Source organism: Harpegnathos saltator, unplaced genomic scaffold (assembly GCF_003227715.2).
Source record: "Harpegnathos saltator strain DR-91 unplaced genomic scaffold, Hsal_v8.6 scaffold250, whole genome shotgun sequence".
NCBI classification, from domain to species: Eukaryota; Metazoa; Arthropoda; class Insecta; order Hymenoptera; family Formicidae; genus Harpegnathos; species Harpegnathos saltator.
The window spans coordinates 4,308-20,271 of record NW_020230040.1 but is presented as its reverse complement, the minus strand read 5'-3'; the positions used below and the strand labels follow the sequence as shown (position 1 = coordinate 20,271).

Genomic DNA, 15,964 nt, shown 5'->3' with positions numbered 1-15,964 from the left:
TCCGTTTCGGCTTTCTATCGGCTGGCCTGCCTCGTCTCCGCGTCGAGTGCACTTAGCACATTAACGCGGCATATAAAGCGTTATAACGTATTTCAAAGAACGCTTCGCACACGCGCACATACCGAGCAGCTGCGAATTGATATTAAATCTTCTTTTCAACCTTTTTTGTGTCTCGGCCGATGTACCGGTGACGTACAATGGAGCTTGATTAGCTCCCAATACTTAGACGCGCGTACGAATTTTCGCCGCTCTCTGTATCGCGTTCGATGCGACGTGGTGCGGTTCGTGCTCCGTTTACCAAGAAGCGTGCAATTTGCAATTCGCACAAATATCCCCATGGCTGGGCATCAGGGATCGCGATTAGCGTTCGGGACGCGTTCCCGAACGCGGCTATCCGTACGCGATCTCGGCGAATCCTCGAACTTCGAGGGGAGGCGAATGATGAAGATCAGAAGTATCCCTGCGCTTCTTCTCGACGTGGAAACTAATAATAACGACGGTTTGTAAAGAAAAATTGGCCGTTCAAACGCATCTCGTCGTAGAAGCATGTTCCTTTCCGAGAAAATATAAATTGATTGGAATTGACTGGAGAAGAAAAATTACCTGCTGTTTACTTTTTAATTATCTCATTATTATTATTATCTTTTTAATCATCTACATGTTGTGTACAATAACGGTAACATCTGATACAATCTGTATTATTATAATTTACATGTATACACATGTGCCTCGTTTTATAATTTAGAGCAATTAATCAGACGCCGCGACAGTCGCAAAATTGCATCGAGATTTACGATCGCTTGCGCGATATATAAATGCCGGTGTCTCTTTCGTGTTTCAGCTGATATATTCGACGAAGTGGACGATCAGATAAAAAAGTTCAGAGGCTTACAGGCGAACTGCGTAGGCGGTGGAAGAATCGAACACCATCCCGATGAGAAGACGATCAAAGTTTACGGATACTCGCAAGTGAGTCCCCGAATTAATGAAAATATCCTTCTCTTAAAATTAATTGACTAAAATATCCTTATGATATTGAAGATATAGCTTATTATCCGATAATTTCACGCGATTTTAATTTCATCAACGCGGCAACGTGTACGAAATAAGAGCCATCACAACGTTCCGCCACTGCAAAGTTCGCTCATTTAACTTTTGAAGATCTTGTTTCTCCGGACATTGCCTATGTATCTTTAATTCCTCCTTTTACTGTCGATTAATCGTTAATCGTTATTCGTATATCCGCAGGGGATGAAAACGCCCGCTGAGCAGACTTACATTTGCATGTTTTAAATAATGTTAAAACGTTGCTTGGATTTTCACCCCCTCGACATCCCGGTCGAATATGCATCGCGAATATACGTGGCGATTTAACGACGTGCGCATATTTTTACTCTGTAAATACGTCACAAGCTTCGCTCGCACGCGTCGTCATATGTCAGATTTTAGCACATTAAATTCGTCTGCTTGAGAATTTGCATCTCGCGCGGCGTCCGTAATTTAGTCGAGAGCTACGCACGTTTTATCAGCAAGATAGTATGCGATATTCTAGTTAACATGTAATTCTTGAGCATCCCGAGTTGAGTTTTGTTTTTCCTGCCCCGTCACAGCGAGCGAAAGTTGAAGAAAACTCGAAGTTCAAACTTCGAGCTGGGAAACGCGGCGAGAGGGTACACGGCGGTGCTTTATGAATTTCAGCTCGGGACGTTTCCAAAAGTACGATTCTGACAGCGCCCCGAGTTAAACCTGTTGAAACGTAACATTTCTAAAATAACCGGTGTATATTAACGTGGTTGAAGCGCGCGTTTTGCAGCCAGCGTGGTGGAGAACACATGTCGGAAGAGCGGGAAAGGGGGGAATCCCGTTTTATCCCTCGATTTCGCGCGGTGAAATTTCTTCGAACATTTAAATACCATAAACCTCGAGACCGGTCGATCGACCTCCACGTGTGTACCTCTGCGTGTAAAACTGCAACTGCAGTTATGTAAATTCGAAAATATTCGTCGGCAACTTTGGCGTTGAATTTTATGGAGCCGTACCGCCGTATTTACGATAACATTTCGCCCGAGTAGCGCAAATCAATTATCGCGCACATGCTGAAAAAATTCGAGTGCGCGCGAGCGTGAACTTTTATTCTCGCGCGCGCGCGACACCGTTTGATATTGCGACGTTTCATTTGCGAATTTTCCCGCCGACTTAACCACAACGAGATTATTATCCCCGGAGAGTGAATTTCACGAGACAAGTGGCAAATTAGCATGAAAGAACGAAATGAGAAAGAAAAAGTTTTCTTTTCGGTATTAAAATCCTTATTTACACATCTTTTACATATTAAATCGCAGAGAAAAAGATCTTTCAAGCTAATAAGACGGTTGCGAATAATTGTCTCCGCGGAGGGCCAATAATGTCGACCAAATATGGAAAGATAAAGAGGACACGAGAGAAATTGCAGGAAAATATGAAATATGAAACTCAGGCTAAGAGACTGCAGCGCGGCTAGTCGGAAGCAGAAGGCTCGTCCGCGGCGGTGCTTTCGATAAGTAAATTTTAAATCGCGCTCGTCTACATCGAAGTCGCGCGCCCCGTGAAAATACGAAGGCCGAGAGGAAGCCTGCAAGTGTTGGATATTCGCGCTATTTCAGAGGAAATTTTTCAGTAGCTGTGCGAAAGTAGCGCCGCAAGAAATAAACGAGTCGACGTATCTCGAAGCGCAGGCGGCATTTCGAATCGCCCATATTTACCGAGTTCGAATCAATGTTCCTCCCTCCCCCCTTCCGACGCCGGGGCGGATGATCCGCGGCAAAGTCGACGAGGTAATGTTCTCGGAAGCAAAACAACCAGCTTAATCCGAATCCATAATAAAAAAAATTGAAGAACCTCGAGCGCTCGAGTGAGGGAGCGCGAGGGAGCGCGAGGGGAATTTAAAACCAACGAAGCCAGAGACGCCCGGGGTTAAAAGCAATTTTACCACTACCCCCGGTAATTCTGTGTTTTTCATATATTGCCGGTCACAAATACGGGCGCAACGAGCGTACATACATGCGCGTATTAGAGGTGTGCGAGTCAAGAATTTTTATGTCGAATTGAATCGAATCGAGTCTCATTTTTTAAATTCGAATTCGAATCGAATCGATGAAATTTCGCTCGATTTCGAATTGAATCGAACGAAATCGAATCGGATCATTAGAAAATTTAACATGACTATTAAACATGCAAATAATGAATGGAAGATTTTAATGGGAAAGGGAATATTGATATTGTAGTATCATCTTAAAGTAAAATATATATTTAAATGTTTAAAGTAATTTATAATTAAGTTACTAATTACAAGTTAAGTTAATTACAAGTTAAGGGTTCAAACATACAGGCCCAGATGACCCGTTTTGTAGCCGATGCACGCGAACGATAATATATTTGATTCCTATTCGAATTATTCGAATTCGAATCATAGGGATTCGAATTCGAAACGAATTGAATTATATTAGATCCGATTCGATTCGATGCGAATTCGAATAGTTCGCACATCTCTAGCGCGTACATATATTTTATTCGGCGTTCCGCTTCTTAAAAGTTCCCTCGGGTCTCACGGAGGCGCAGGGTATTCCCGGGCGACGTCGTAAAACTTAAATGAAAAGTACGGCGGTATTATTACGCCCGGATAGACCGCACGGAAGAAACGCGTCTGTTGTTTTATCAACGATGCTGTCGTACCACCGAAGCGCGCGACGTGTCCTCCTCCTCTTCCTCTGTCGAATGGATCTTTGTTGAGACAAGCAACGTATATATCAGGATAATTTCGTGCAATTAATATCGCGTGAAATTCCGCGGTCTAACCTTTCGATTGTGTCTAATGTTGCGGAAAGGCAGTGCGCCTCGCGACACGGTGGTCGTTAATTTTCATGGGAGAATCATCTAATTTCTCGTTATTCGGTGCATCTATGTTGTTCGATTGCTTTCCACGCTGGGAAAGTACTTTTGTTCGTCCAAGGATCTCGTCCGCCGCCACTTCAGCCAGGCTTCTTCGTTGCGTCTGAGAAGCAGCGTGCACGCTTCAGCTCGTCGCCGGGATTTTTGCCCGAAATCTTTGTTTCCGTTCTCTTTATTTTCCTTTCTTTTTCTCGTTTCTTCTCTCTCGTTGTTTTCTCTCCTTCCGTTTTCACTCTTTTCCTTTGCGCGTTGCTGCAGCCGGCTCAACAGCCGCGGATCTCGAGCCGCGCACGTCACGTAAAAGCTTCAAGGCTGAAAATAACGCGAAATCTATTCTCGTAACGTGGCAATCACCAGCGCAGGTAGTTCTCCGTTTGCTGTTGGTAGACTCTCAAGCGAGATCTCGACGAGATCGTCCGGCGCGTCATCGCGCGAAGATCGCACGACGAGTTAACGTTTTGCATCGATTTGGCGAAAGGCGGCGTTCATTGTCTTCTTGTTGCAGGGTTTCGGCAAAGCTGATCATCAGGTGTCGGTTGAGGTACTGAAGAAAAAATATCCCGACTACAACATCACGTGCTCAGATGAGGGCTATTAATCAGATTAATCGTGATGATAACGAGGACGTTCTTTTAATTTAACAAATAAGCGATCGCATATGATAATCCCCTGCTTTGTACATTGATTAATAAAAATGTAATTGCGCATCGGAATGAAGGCAAAGGCGTTTCAATCTGCCACATGACTTGTGAAATAAATTATTTAAGAGTGTGAAGAAGCAAACGAAATGAACGAAATATCATTCATTTAACGTGTCTACCTCGCGCATATGAACTTCCTTATTCCTTCTTCACCAATGAGATTTCATTGTTGTGCATAAATTTTCCAACATGCGGAATAATTAAACAGCGTAATTTTATTTTTATCACTGGATCAATGCCATACATCTTTATTCGCGCACAAAAGTATAAAATATTATCATCTCTTATTGGCCGATAATTCTTAAGCATTAGCAGCTATTGATAAGGATGCGTCGATAAGAAGGTATACCACATTTTAGCTTGCAGATAAGGACTGAATGCACAAAGTATTGGCAGTGACTTGTGATATATCGTTTGGTGAATTTATAAATTTATTATCGCTCATTGAAAGAGCGGACAACGTTTAAGGAAGAGTAAAAAGAGAGTCAATAAAAGTTAACGACAGAATAAAAGTTTATTCATCGTCGGGTCATGATACTTTTGGCATAAAGACTCTTCCGACCTGTCATTAAATTTTAACGCTTGAATATAAATAAGTTATTACTCAATTATGAGAAATAGGTAAAATTCAACAAGCTCTAACTTTCGAAACGATGACGATAATGAGATGGTTCAAGAAACATTTTATAGTTAAGAGACTCTAATTTCCAGATATATTTCTTGAGATAAAGTTCAACTTTTTTTTACAGTGCTACGTGAATATTAATCAAGACTCGCCGGACCCCAAAACTTTTTAGGAACTTTATTCAATTCTACCGTGTCGACAAAAAATCATAGACAAATAGCATTCATATATTTCGAAAGCGTGAACCTTTCTCTTTAATTTCCATTCACGCAGATTAGCGGTACGATCTTTTTTCGAATTATTTTATGTTGAAAGAAAAAGCGTCCTTTCTGTTTCGACTATTCGCAATAGACGAACGGAATTCGTTAATCAATAAATAAAAAGCTGAAAGTTGTCCCTTCAAACGGGACTTTCATCATACTTTTGACACAAATAATTTTTTAATATAAAAATTTAACTGAAAAATGAAGTTAATATGAAATAATCGACATTGGGCATTTAATTCGATATTACTTTGTGATAAACAATAACAAATACATTTTATGTTTTTAATATTTTATGTATTTAATATTCTTGAAAAGAAGAGAGTTTTAAAGTACATGTTGAACTATTTCTTATCGTCATTTTTATCAAAGATACAGCTTATTTTTGCTTGAAATTTGCTCATATTTTAATACAAGAAGAATAATCGTCTGATTACCGACAGACAGAAACCTGAGAGCGGTCACCGAGACGGTTACGCCAGGACGCTTTTTCCGACGCGCCCCCTGAGAAAATATGTGCACACTACATCCGTCCTGACGGTAATGGCAAAGCGTGCGCGGTTCTTGTTCATTCTACTTTCCTTAAGGAAGATAGTAAAGATAGAAAAGCATAGACGATCAATCGCTCTCTGTTTTTGTCGCACCACCGATGAGCGATCGCGCGGCAAAAGGAGGCATGAGTACACTTACTATCTTCCTTAAGGAAAGTAGAGTGAACAAGAACCGTGCACGCTTTGCCATTACCATCAGGATGGATGTAGTGTGCACACATTTTCTCAGAAGACGGCGACGGAATTCGGTGGAAAAAGCGTCCCAGCATAATTTGCCTAGTGGCCGCTCAGGCTTCTCAGGTTTCTCTCTGCCAGAGAGGAATGTGAGAGCGGCCAACACGGCGTTTTCGGCGATACCGACTTTCGGCACTGGAAAAGGACGCCATCTGCATCCATTTTGAGAGGTGAACTACGATGCTACATTCACTTTCAGGTTTTGGCGGTAAAACCTGCATGTGGTGGCAGTCCGTGCTACATCCACTTTCAGGCGGTTTACGTCCATGTTACAACCATAATAGCATACGAACCATAATAGCATACTTGACAAACACGGTGTCGCACATTGTTACACGTTTATAACATGAATTAACATGTTAACATGTGCAAAAAAAAAGAATTGACATTGTATATGATTAATATCATGAAGATCATACGAAGTGTCCGGTAATTAGCTGCCAATCCGAAGTGTGAGGGTAGATTGGGTTGAGATAAACATAAAAGTCCCATACCGTTTTGCTAGATTCGCAATAATTATAGAGTTATTAATGACAGAAATCTGAGGAGTAAGAGCGCGCCGACATGGATGATTGGAGAAGCGTTGCAGCTGCTCAGGGCAGCGATCATGAATCTTTTCCCTAGCGTGAATTAGTGAAAAGTGAAAGACTTTTGTGAATTAGTGAAAAATGCAAAATTTTATATGAATTTGTGAAAATCGAAACATTTCACACGACGATTGAGTCGTTCAACATGACAGTAGCGATCTGGATAATTCTTAATGAATATCAAAGAAATCAAAATGATCAAAATAATAATGTCCGTGTAGTCCGAAGGATATTACGTGACACGCAAAATCCGTTTGATATAATATCCAAAGAAAATGCTTCAAAATATGTATGTACAGGTAATATAAACTTTATGCACCAACGAGACACTACAAAGACTGATGGCCTTACGGGATTTAACGTACCAGAGAAATTTCCCTGGTGAGGCACCCGGGCGAAAGAGACGGAGCTAGGCGACAGAACGATGGCTGACGAGAAATATAATCTAATCGGAAATTTCAAGGTAGTACTCGCTAAATATCCCTATGTCGTCGCTGCAAATTCGGGTGTGCCGTTTTCACACGCGTGAGCGTGTAATTAGCTCAAGCTTTCTTCACACGATTCTTGCGAGATTTGAAACGACAAAACTCGCCCCCGAGAAAAGCCTCAGCCAATCGCACGCTCGTATGCGTATAAAGAACACATTTGGATTTGCATCTCGAATCTTTCGCAAAAAATCGATACTCGCTCTTCAGGTTCTCACAGAGAATGTCTAAAAACCTTCCTCAAACAAGCAGTATCTGATCTTGAAATTTTCATGAGTCCCAAAACTTGTAAAACGCAAATTGGAGGAACGAGAATAGTTTCCTTCGCGGTATTTCATTTCAAGATGGTACTCGCTGAGTATTCTCCACGTGCAACATTTTTCGTAGGCACGTCTCGAGATATTTTTTATCAAGCATGAGCGACGAACTTGCGTAAAAGAGCTGGAAAACTTTACGAGACGTATCGTTCAGAGGACAAAGGTTATCCGCGGATGTCACTTTCCCCATACTTATCTGCAAAAATGATCGTAATGCGGATTAAACAGCCGCGGGAAGGAAAATCCATGCGGTTTTTACGAGCTCATCAGCAGCAGGCTCTGATTTCTTCTTTCCTTTATCACCGACAAAAGAAGCACCCCCATTTTAAAGAACGATTATAAAATGCGCGACTACGCTTGTCAAGCTTATATCATCAACTCCCGCTTCAATCTCCCACCCTCGATAGATGGAGATAGAGATAGATAGAGGGTCTCAAACGCACGCTCAAGCGCGAGTTATGAAGATTCAGTTTCCGCGAAAAAACTAGTCGGGAGATGTTCGCAGCCGCGGTGGAATTTAACGCTCGCGTTCGCAAGGGCCTAACATTCTACTCGCGAAGGGACACCATCGCCCCTCTTTTCACAACGGTGCGGATGTTTAACTCCTTTCTTCCTTATTTTCCGTGACAACGATACTGCGACGAGGCCTCTACGAGGCGAGTTCGCTTATAACCAGCGTTTGTGCCAATAGCGCTTCTCGGGAACATTCCGCTCGAGGGGTTAGTCCGCGATAGAAAGTTTTCTGCGACCGGAGGCCGCTGTGGTTTAAAGTTAAATTGCATCAATAGAATTGTTATCGGGCAGCTTTGAGACGGGCTGCTGGCATCCGTTCGTGACGTCTGCCGCGCGCGCGCCTTTGCGATTATCGGCAAATTCAGTTTTCTCGATTGCTCGCGCGATTTCAAGTGGCCATGATATATGGCGATAATACACGGCAAAAATATACGGCAACAATATATGGCAAAAATATACGGCAACAATATATGGCAACAATATATGTCAACAATATATGGCAATAATTCATGAAATATATTTTTCGTTACAAAAGTCAATGCAAATTTGCGGCATGCACAATGTAATAATAAAAGAGCTCTCTGCGAGCATTGAGTCAAACGCTCACCGATGATGATATTGATGATGTCCCATCATCCAACCAGATCCACCAATCCGCTCATGTCCGTTGCCGCTCTCCATGTCGCGCAACATCCATCTTGCAGCTCGTCCCACGGTGATCGCTACACTTTCATCACACTTCCGCGACGCGGTCGATACGCGGTATTAGAGCGGCGATATTTGCGTCAATTAACGAACGTTTTGCATCGACATCGGTGGAAACTTTTTACGTGCTGCGAAACGGACTCTAAATAAACTTGATCGGCGAGGAATAAGAACCGAGTGAAAATTTATCGACTCGTCCTACGGATTTTTACGGCGCTTTTCGCGATCGCATCTGAAAAGTCGCGAGAATGCGGGAGTACCGATATCTACGAGTGAAATATTCGCGAATGCACGAGGAAAGATTAAACAAGCAGAAATCGGTCACCCCGAGGGAGCGCAAAGAGAGAGAGAGAGAGAGAGAGAGAGGGGCAAAGTTTTCACGCATGATAGTTCCGTCACGACGAAGTTTATGTTCGCGATACTTTGGCGAAATGAGAATTTGAGCTTTCTTTGTTAACAGCACGGATAAAAACGCGTATATTGATAACCACAGCCGCGATATTCAAAGACACGCGAGCGAGGATAACTCAAGCTCGGCGTGCGCTGGCGCAATTTCTGCGCGCATCATACGCTACTCGAGACAATAGGGATCGTGATGAATGGACAATATTGCTAAATAATTCTACAGCCTATTTTAGAAATAAAAGAAAAGTAGTCAACGGTATCGGCATTTATGCGTATGAATATATTTTACACGAACAATTGAATATTGTCAAATAATTGTCGTTAAATAATTCTGCGGCCCGCTTGAAAAATGAAAATAAAGCAGCTGATGACGGTATCGCGTTTGTAGAACATGAATATCTCTTATTCAAATCAAAACACATCAAACGAGAACATCAAAAGAGAATCATTCGCTATTTTAAATCTCGTATGTAATGTCGATTCTGTCGATCAAGTAATCCCCTGATTGTTTCGAGCAATGTATTTTATTCAACGTCACAAACACATACATGCAAAATCTATTTGCAATTCGCATTGACTCGAACGATATTTTATCTCCCATAGTCCCACATCCGTCATGCGGAATTTTGTTTATCTTTTCATTTTGCATTTACTCACCGAAACGACTTGCAGTCAGAGCCGGCCACGTTCCGCTTCAACTCTGTAATACAAAATTCACATTCGCTTATCAGATTTGACCAACGAGTGCGGGCGAGTAAAAGAGTAGTTTACCCTCTGCGATCGTAATTCCAGTCGAGCCGGAAATTATATCTCAGCTCTAGATCGCCAAGGGTCAAACAGAGAACTATAGTAAACTTGTAAACTTACCTTCAAGCCGACTCTGCTTGGCCAGAACCGGATCCTCCGGTGCGGCATCCGCGTCCGCCGGATTGCTGTTGCTTTTCGCAACAACTGAAACAGAAAAATAATTTTGCCGGTTGATAACCTGTGCTAGAGAGAAAGTATCTTTGATCGGGACAAATCGAAAATACGGAAACATTTTGATACGGAATTTTTATCTTTATATTTTGGTTCCAACATTGAAAATTTAAATGGGACTTGCAGCTTTCAAAAGAGCTGATGAGGAACAAGTTACAAAGGCAAAGATCGTAAAGGGTTGAACATAGATATGTAGGAAACTTGTAAACTTTACCTTCCGATCGACTCTGCTTGGCCCGAACTAGAGATGTGCGAACTATCCGAATTCGAATCGAATCGAATCTAATATAATTCGATTCGATTCGAATCTGAATCTCTATGATTCGAATCCGAATAATTCGAAAATTTCGAATCGAAGATTCAATTACGAATCAAATATATTAGCGTGCATTATATTTGCATGCATCAAGTACAAAACGAGACATCTGGGCCTGTATGTTTGAACCCTTAACTTGTAATTAACTTAACTTTTAATTAATAACTTAATTATAAATTACTTTAAATATTTAAATATATAAATATTTAAATATTTAAATATATATTTTACTTTAAGATGATGTTGCAATATCAATATTCCCTTTCATATTAAAACCTTCCATCATTATGTGCATGTTTAATAGTCATGTTAAATTTTTTAATGATTCGATTCGATTCGAATTCGAATGAAATTTCATAGATTCGATTCGATTCGAATTCGAATTAAAAAATTGAGATTCGATTCGATTCGATTCGACATAAAAATTCTTGATTCGCACATCTCTAGCCCGAACCGAATCCTCCGGTACGGCATCCGCATCTGCCGGATTGTTGTTGCTCTCCACAACAACTGAAACAGAAAAGTAGTTTTCCCAGTTGATAATCTGCGGTAGAGAGAGAGAGAGAATATCTTTGATCGAGAGGAATACGGAAATATTTTGATATGGGATTTTTATCTTTATATTTTTGTTCCAACATTGAAAATTTAAATGAGACATGAAGCTTTCATGAGAGCTGATGAGGAACAAATTGCAAAGGCAAAGATTGTAAAGCGTTGAACACAGATGTGTAGGAAACTTGTAAACTTTACCTTCCAGCTGACCCTGGGCTGCCCGAACCGGATCCTCCGGTGCTGCATTCGCGTCTGCCGGACTTGCTTCCCGCAACATCTTAAACAAAAATGTAGCGTTCTTGGTTGGTAAGCTGCGGCAGAGAAAGAATGTTTGATCGGGATGAGTGGAAAATATTCGCTACGATTCTTTTTCTTCATTGACATTGAAAGTCTAGAGAGGAGCTCTTGAAAGAGCTGACGAAAAAAAATGACAACAACAAAAAGCGGAGACAACAGTTGTGTGCTCTCGAAAATATTCTTTTACGAATGGACATTTAAATTTAGATTCCGTAACGAGAGTAAACAGACTTGAAAGAAGCGCTCATCGAAAACAAAAAAGGTCGCAGTCTAAGAAGAAGGTATGACGTTGAATATTCTACACAAGACCGGTATATTCATACAGTTGGGAATTATTCAGAATCCGTCACTATCTGGATCAATATCTCTTGTATACAACAACGCAATAAATAGATAGACAGAGATTGACGAGAATAATTGCAGATTCATAAAGTCATGATTACTAGTCGGATGATGACGGATTGTGAATGTCGAGCGCGAAATTCCGTCTTCTTATTCCCGGAAAATTCGTAAAATGTTCGCTCTCGTTATCGGAGACCTCCCACATAATAAATTATTCCGCATACTTGGAAACGTGATCGCTGCCGGCGTCTTGCTTCCCGGCTGCTGGAGTCCTCCGGATTTCACTCGCTCACGCTTCTAATGCCGATACTCGCGATTCGACCGTGCGGTTAATCAACGTGATGCCGGCCGATTGAGTATCTCGAGGACCGACGAGACATATTTCTTTCAATTACACGAGACGGAAGTGACGAGCGCGTCGCGCATGGCTGCTACTGATGGAATAAGGTCGAATACGCGAGGCGCGCGAGTATTAATACGAAGGGCAAAAAGTGTCGTCGCTCGCGAGCCGATCAACACAATCGGCACGATGTAAACATTGCGGGCCTCGGCGGCGGTTGAAGCAAGAGAGACTTGCCCTTGGGCGCCTTTTCTTTTCTCGAAGGTTTCGGGACAACGAGGGGAATGCGAGGAGGCCTTTTAACTGTATGCAGTATGACATTGATTTACTATTTATTGATTACTGAAAATAAAGAAAATTATTCTGTTGAAGCATCGGATATTTGTTAGCTTTATGTTAATTAAAAAGGAATGTGTACGATTAGAAAATGTGTTAGCAACTAATTGTACAGTGTGTCAAAGTTGTTGTGACGCCGTTTTCAGAGAATAATTAAAGGTCATGGTAGCGTTAAAGAGTGGAATTTCATCCCATGCGAATTTTGTCTCGTTCTTATTAAATGTGAGATTATCCGCTCCGGACAATAACTCTTCTACTTTTCATCTAACACTCAATGATGATAAATAATATTTAATTGCATTCGTTTGGCTTTTCTTATTTCGAAAATAAAAAAATATATACCAGGATGAGGTTTCATCCATGACAACATCAACGTGATTTTCTTTGATGCTTTTTTTTAAAATTCAAATACTTCGTCGACTCGCGGGATATTTGTAATCGGAGTCTCGTCGCGTTAATTAACGTGCTCTTCCGAGCGGATCGAATGCTCACCGACGGCCACTGTCAGTGCCACGAGCGAATGTCCGGAGCGGACGGGATGCTGAATTTAGAAACAGGACGAAGGGAACGGGACGCGGACAACGATACATCATGCGTCTCCAAACGTATCAAATCGTTTATTATACAGGAGACTTTGATACGGCAACATGTATTCGAAGATTTAACATTTAATACGTACTTTTATTTTTCCTGCTCCTCCCCCTCACCCCTCGCTCTTTTTAGACCATCGGGCATAGTCTGGCATAGAGATGGCAACTGTGGTTGCAGCACGGACATAAACCGCCTGAAAATGGATGTAGCACGGACTTCCACCACATGCAGATTTTACCACCGAGACATGAAAGTGGATGTACCATCGTAGTTCCTCTCTCAAAATGGATGCAGGTGGCGTCCTTTCCCAGTGAGGAAAAGCATTACAGTGTTGCAGAAAAGCGGCCGTGTTGACCGCTCTCTGGTTTCTCTCTGGTCTAACCTTTCCGGCTCGCCGAGGGAACAATCGGTAAGTAACCCTCGAATACAGACTTTGAGATGTTAGACCGAAAGAGTCTTACAGGAGCTCGCGTGATTGCTAATATTTGTATAATTCACAACTCAGTGTGTCTATTCTATAATTTGTTCTACAAACTTTTTGTGAAATATGTCGAGTATCTTTGTCAGATAATTCTCACATGGAGCTGGTTGTTCCAACCTCTTGGTAAGTTAACTGATAGTTAAATCATACGTTTATCTTTATTTTTCCTTCAATTTAAACGAAGACAGATGTATGATTTAACTATCAATTAACTTACCAAGGAATTGGAACCTGGACAACCTGCCCTTTGGTAAGCTTAACTGGTTAACTTGGTAAGGTTAACTGGTAGTTAAATTATATATCCGTCTTTATCTAAGTTGAAGGAGAAACAAAGACAAATATATGTCTTAACTATCAGCAGAGAGTAACCTGAGAGCGGCCAATACGACATTTTCTGCGACACCGACTTTCCACACTGGGAAAAGACGCCATCTGCATCCATTTTAAGAGGGGAACTACGATAGTACATCCACTTTCAGGTCTCGGTGGTAAAATCTGCATATAGTGGAAGTCCATGCTACATCCACTTTCAGGCGGTTTATGTCCATGCTGCAATGACAGTTGCCATCTCTATGCCAGACTATGCCCGGTGGTCTAAAAAGAGCGGGGGAGAGGGGGGAGGAGCAGAAAAAATAAAAGTACGTATTAAATGTTAAATCTTCGAATATATATTGCCGTATCAAAGTCTCTTCTATAATAAACAATTTGACATGTATGGAGACGCATGATGTATCGTTGTCCGCGTCCCGTTCACTTCGTCTTGTTTTTTAATTCAGCATCCCGTCCGCTCCGGACATTCGCTCGTGGCACTGACAGTGGCCGTCGGTGAGCATTCGCTCGGAGGAGCACGTGTTATTCACGTAATTAACGTGATGAGACTCCGATTATAAATATCCCGCGAGTCGACGAAATATTTGAACTTTTAAAAAAGCATCAAAGAAAATCACGTTAATGTTGTCATGGATAAAATCTCACCCCGGTATATATTTTCTTATTTTCGAAATAAAAAAAGCCAAACGAATGCAATTAAATGTTATTTATCATCATTGAATATTAAATGAAAAGTAGAAGAGTTATTGTCCGCAGCGGATAATCTCCCTGTATAAAATGTCGAACTGAAACATATTAAAAAGTATTGACATTTTGAATACGTCTGAATTCTGCTTTCTGATCCGAAGAAAGGGAAAATAAAAAGTATTAGTTCCCATTAAATTTCACCGCGCTAAATGCGAGATGGCAGTAGTGAATGCTTCGCATTAACAAGGATTCAACTCGTTTCAAATGCCTTGTATTCAATCGCAATCGATAATTTTTAAATGCGAACTTTCGTATTGAAAAATATTCACTTCTTCTCCTAATCGTTTTCGGATTCAGAGGCAAGGTTTTCACGTTCTATTCCCCGTCGCATTAAAAAGTATTCACCCGCGATTCAATCTGAGAGCAAAATTCACGACAAAATCTCGTGAATGCGAAACAATACTTTTAAATACGACATTTTATACAGGACTAATATTTAATAAGAGCGCGACTAAATTCGCATAGGATGAAATTCCATTCTTTAACGCTACCATGACCTTTGATCATTCTCTGAAAACAGCGTCACAACAACTTACACTCTGTACAATTAGTTGCTAACACATTTTCTAATCGTATACATTCCTCTTTAATTAACATAAAGCTAACAAATGTCCGATGCTTCGACAGAGTAATTTTCTTTATTTTCAGTAATCAATAAATAGAGTGCATCAATGTCGCGTACAGTTGAAAGGCCTCCTCGCATTCTCCTCGTCGTTCCGAAACCTTCGAGAAAACAAGAGACGCTCAAAGGCAAGTCTCTCTTGCTTCAACCGCCGCCGAGGCCCGCAATGTTTACATCGCCCCGATTGTGTTGATCGGCTCGCGAGCGACGACACTTTTTGCCCTTCGTATTATAATATTCGCGCACCTCATGTATTCGACCTCATTCCATCAGCAGCAGCCGTGCGCGACGCTCTCGTCACTTCCGTCTCGTGTAATTAAAAGAAATATATCTCGTCGGTCCTCGAGATACTCAATCGGCATCGCGTGGGCATCTCATTCATTAACTGCACGGTCGAATCGCGAGTATCAGCATTAGAAGCGTGAGCGAGTGAAATCCGGAGGACTTCAGCAGTCGAGAAGCAGAACGCCGGCAGCGATACGTCACGTTTCCAGGTATGTGGAATCATTTATTACGCGGGAGGTCTCCGATAACGAGAGCGTACGTTTGACGAATTTTCCGGGAATAAGAAGTCGGAATTTCGCGCTCGGCATTCACAATCCGTCATCATCCGACTAGTAATCATGACTTTATGAATTTGCAATTACTCTCGTCAATCTCTGTCTATCTATTTATTGCGTTGTTGTATACAAAAGATATTGATCCAGACAGAGACGGAT

At 41.5% G+C, this 15,964-nt stretch overlaps 1 protein-coding gene across 1 annotated transcript in view; it reads left to right on the top strand.

The window, feature by feature from the left end:
• The window catches only part of LOC105191607 (sex-regulated protein janus-A), a 70,454-nt gene extending 65,739 nt beyond the window's left edge, over positions 1–4,715 (top strand). Inside the window, exons 3-4 of the mRNA XM_011155127.2 lie at positions 842–969; positions 4,433–4,715. Of these exons, the coding sequence (XP_011153429.2) occupies positions 842–969; positions 4,433–4,525 (221 nt within the window). The 3' untranslated portion in view covers positions 4,526–4,715. The remainder of the gene's footprint in view (positions 1–841; positions 970–4,432) is intronic.
• The last annotated feature ends 11,249 nt before the right edge of the window (positions 4,716–15,964 follow it).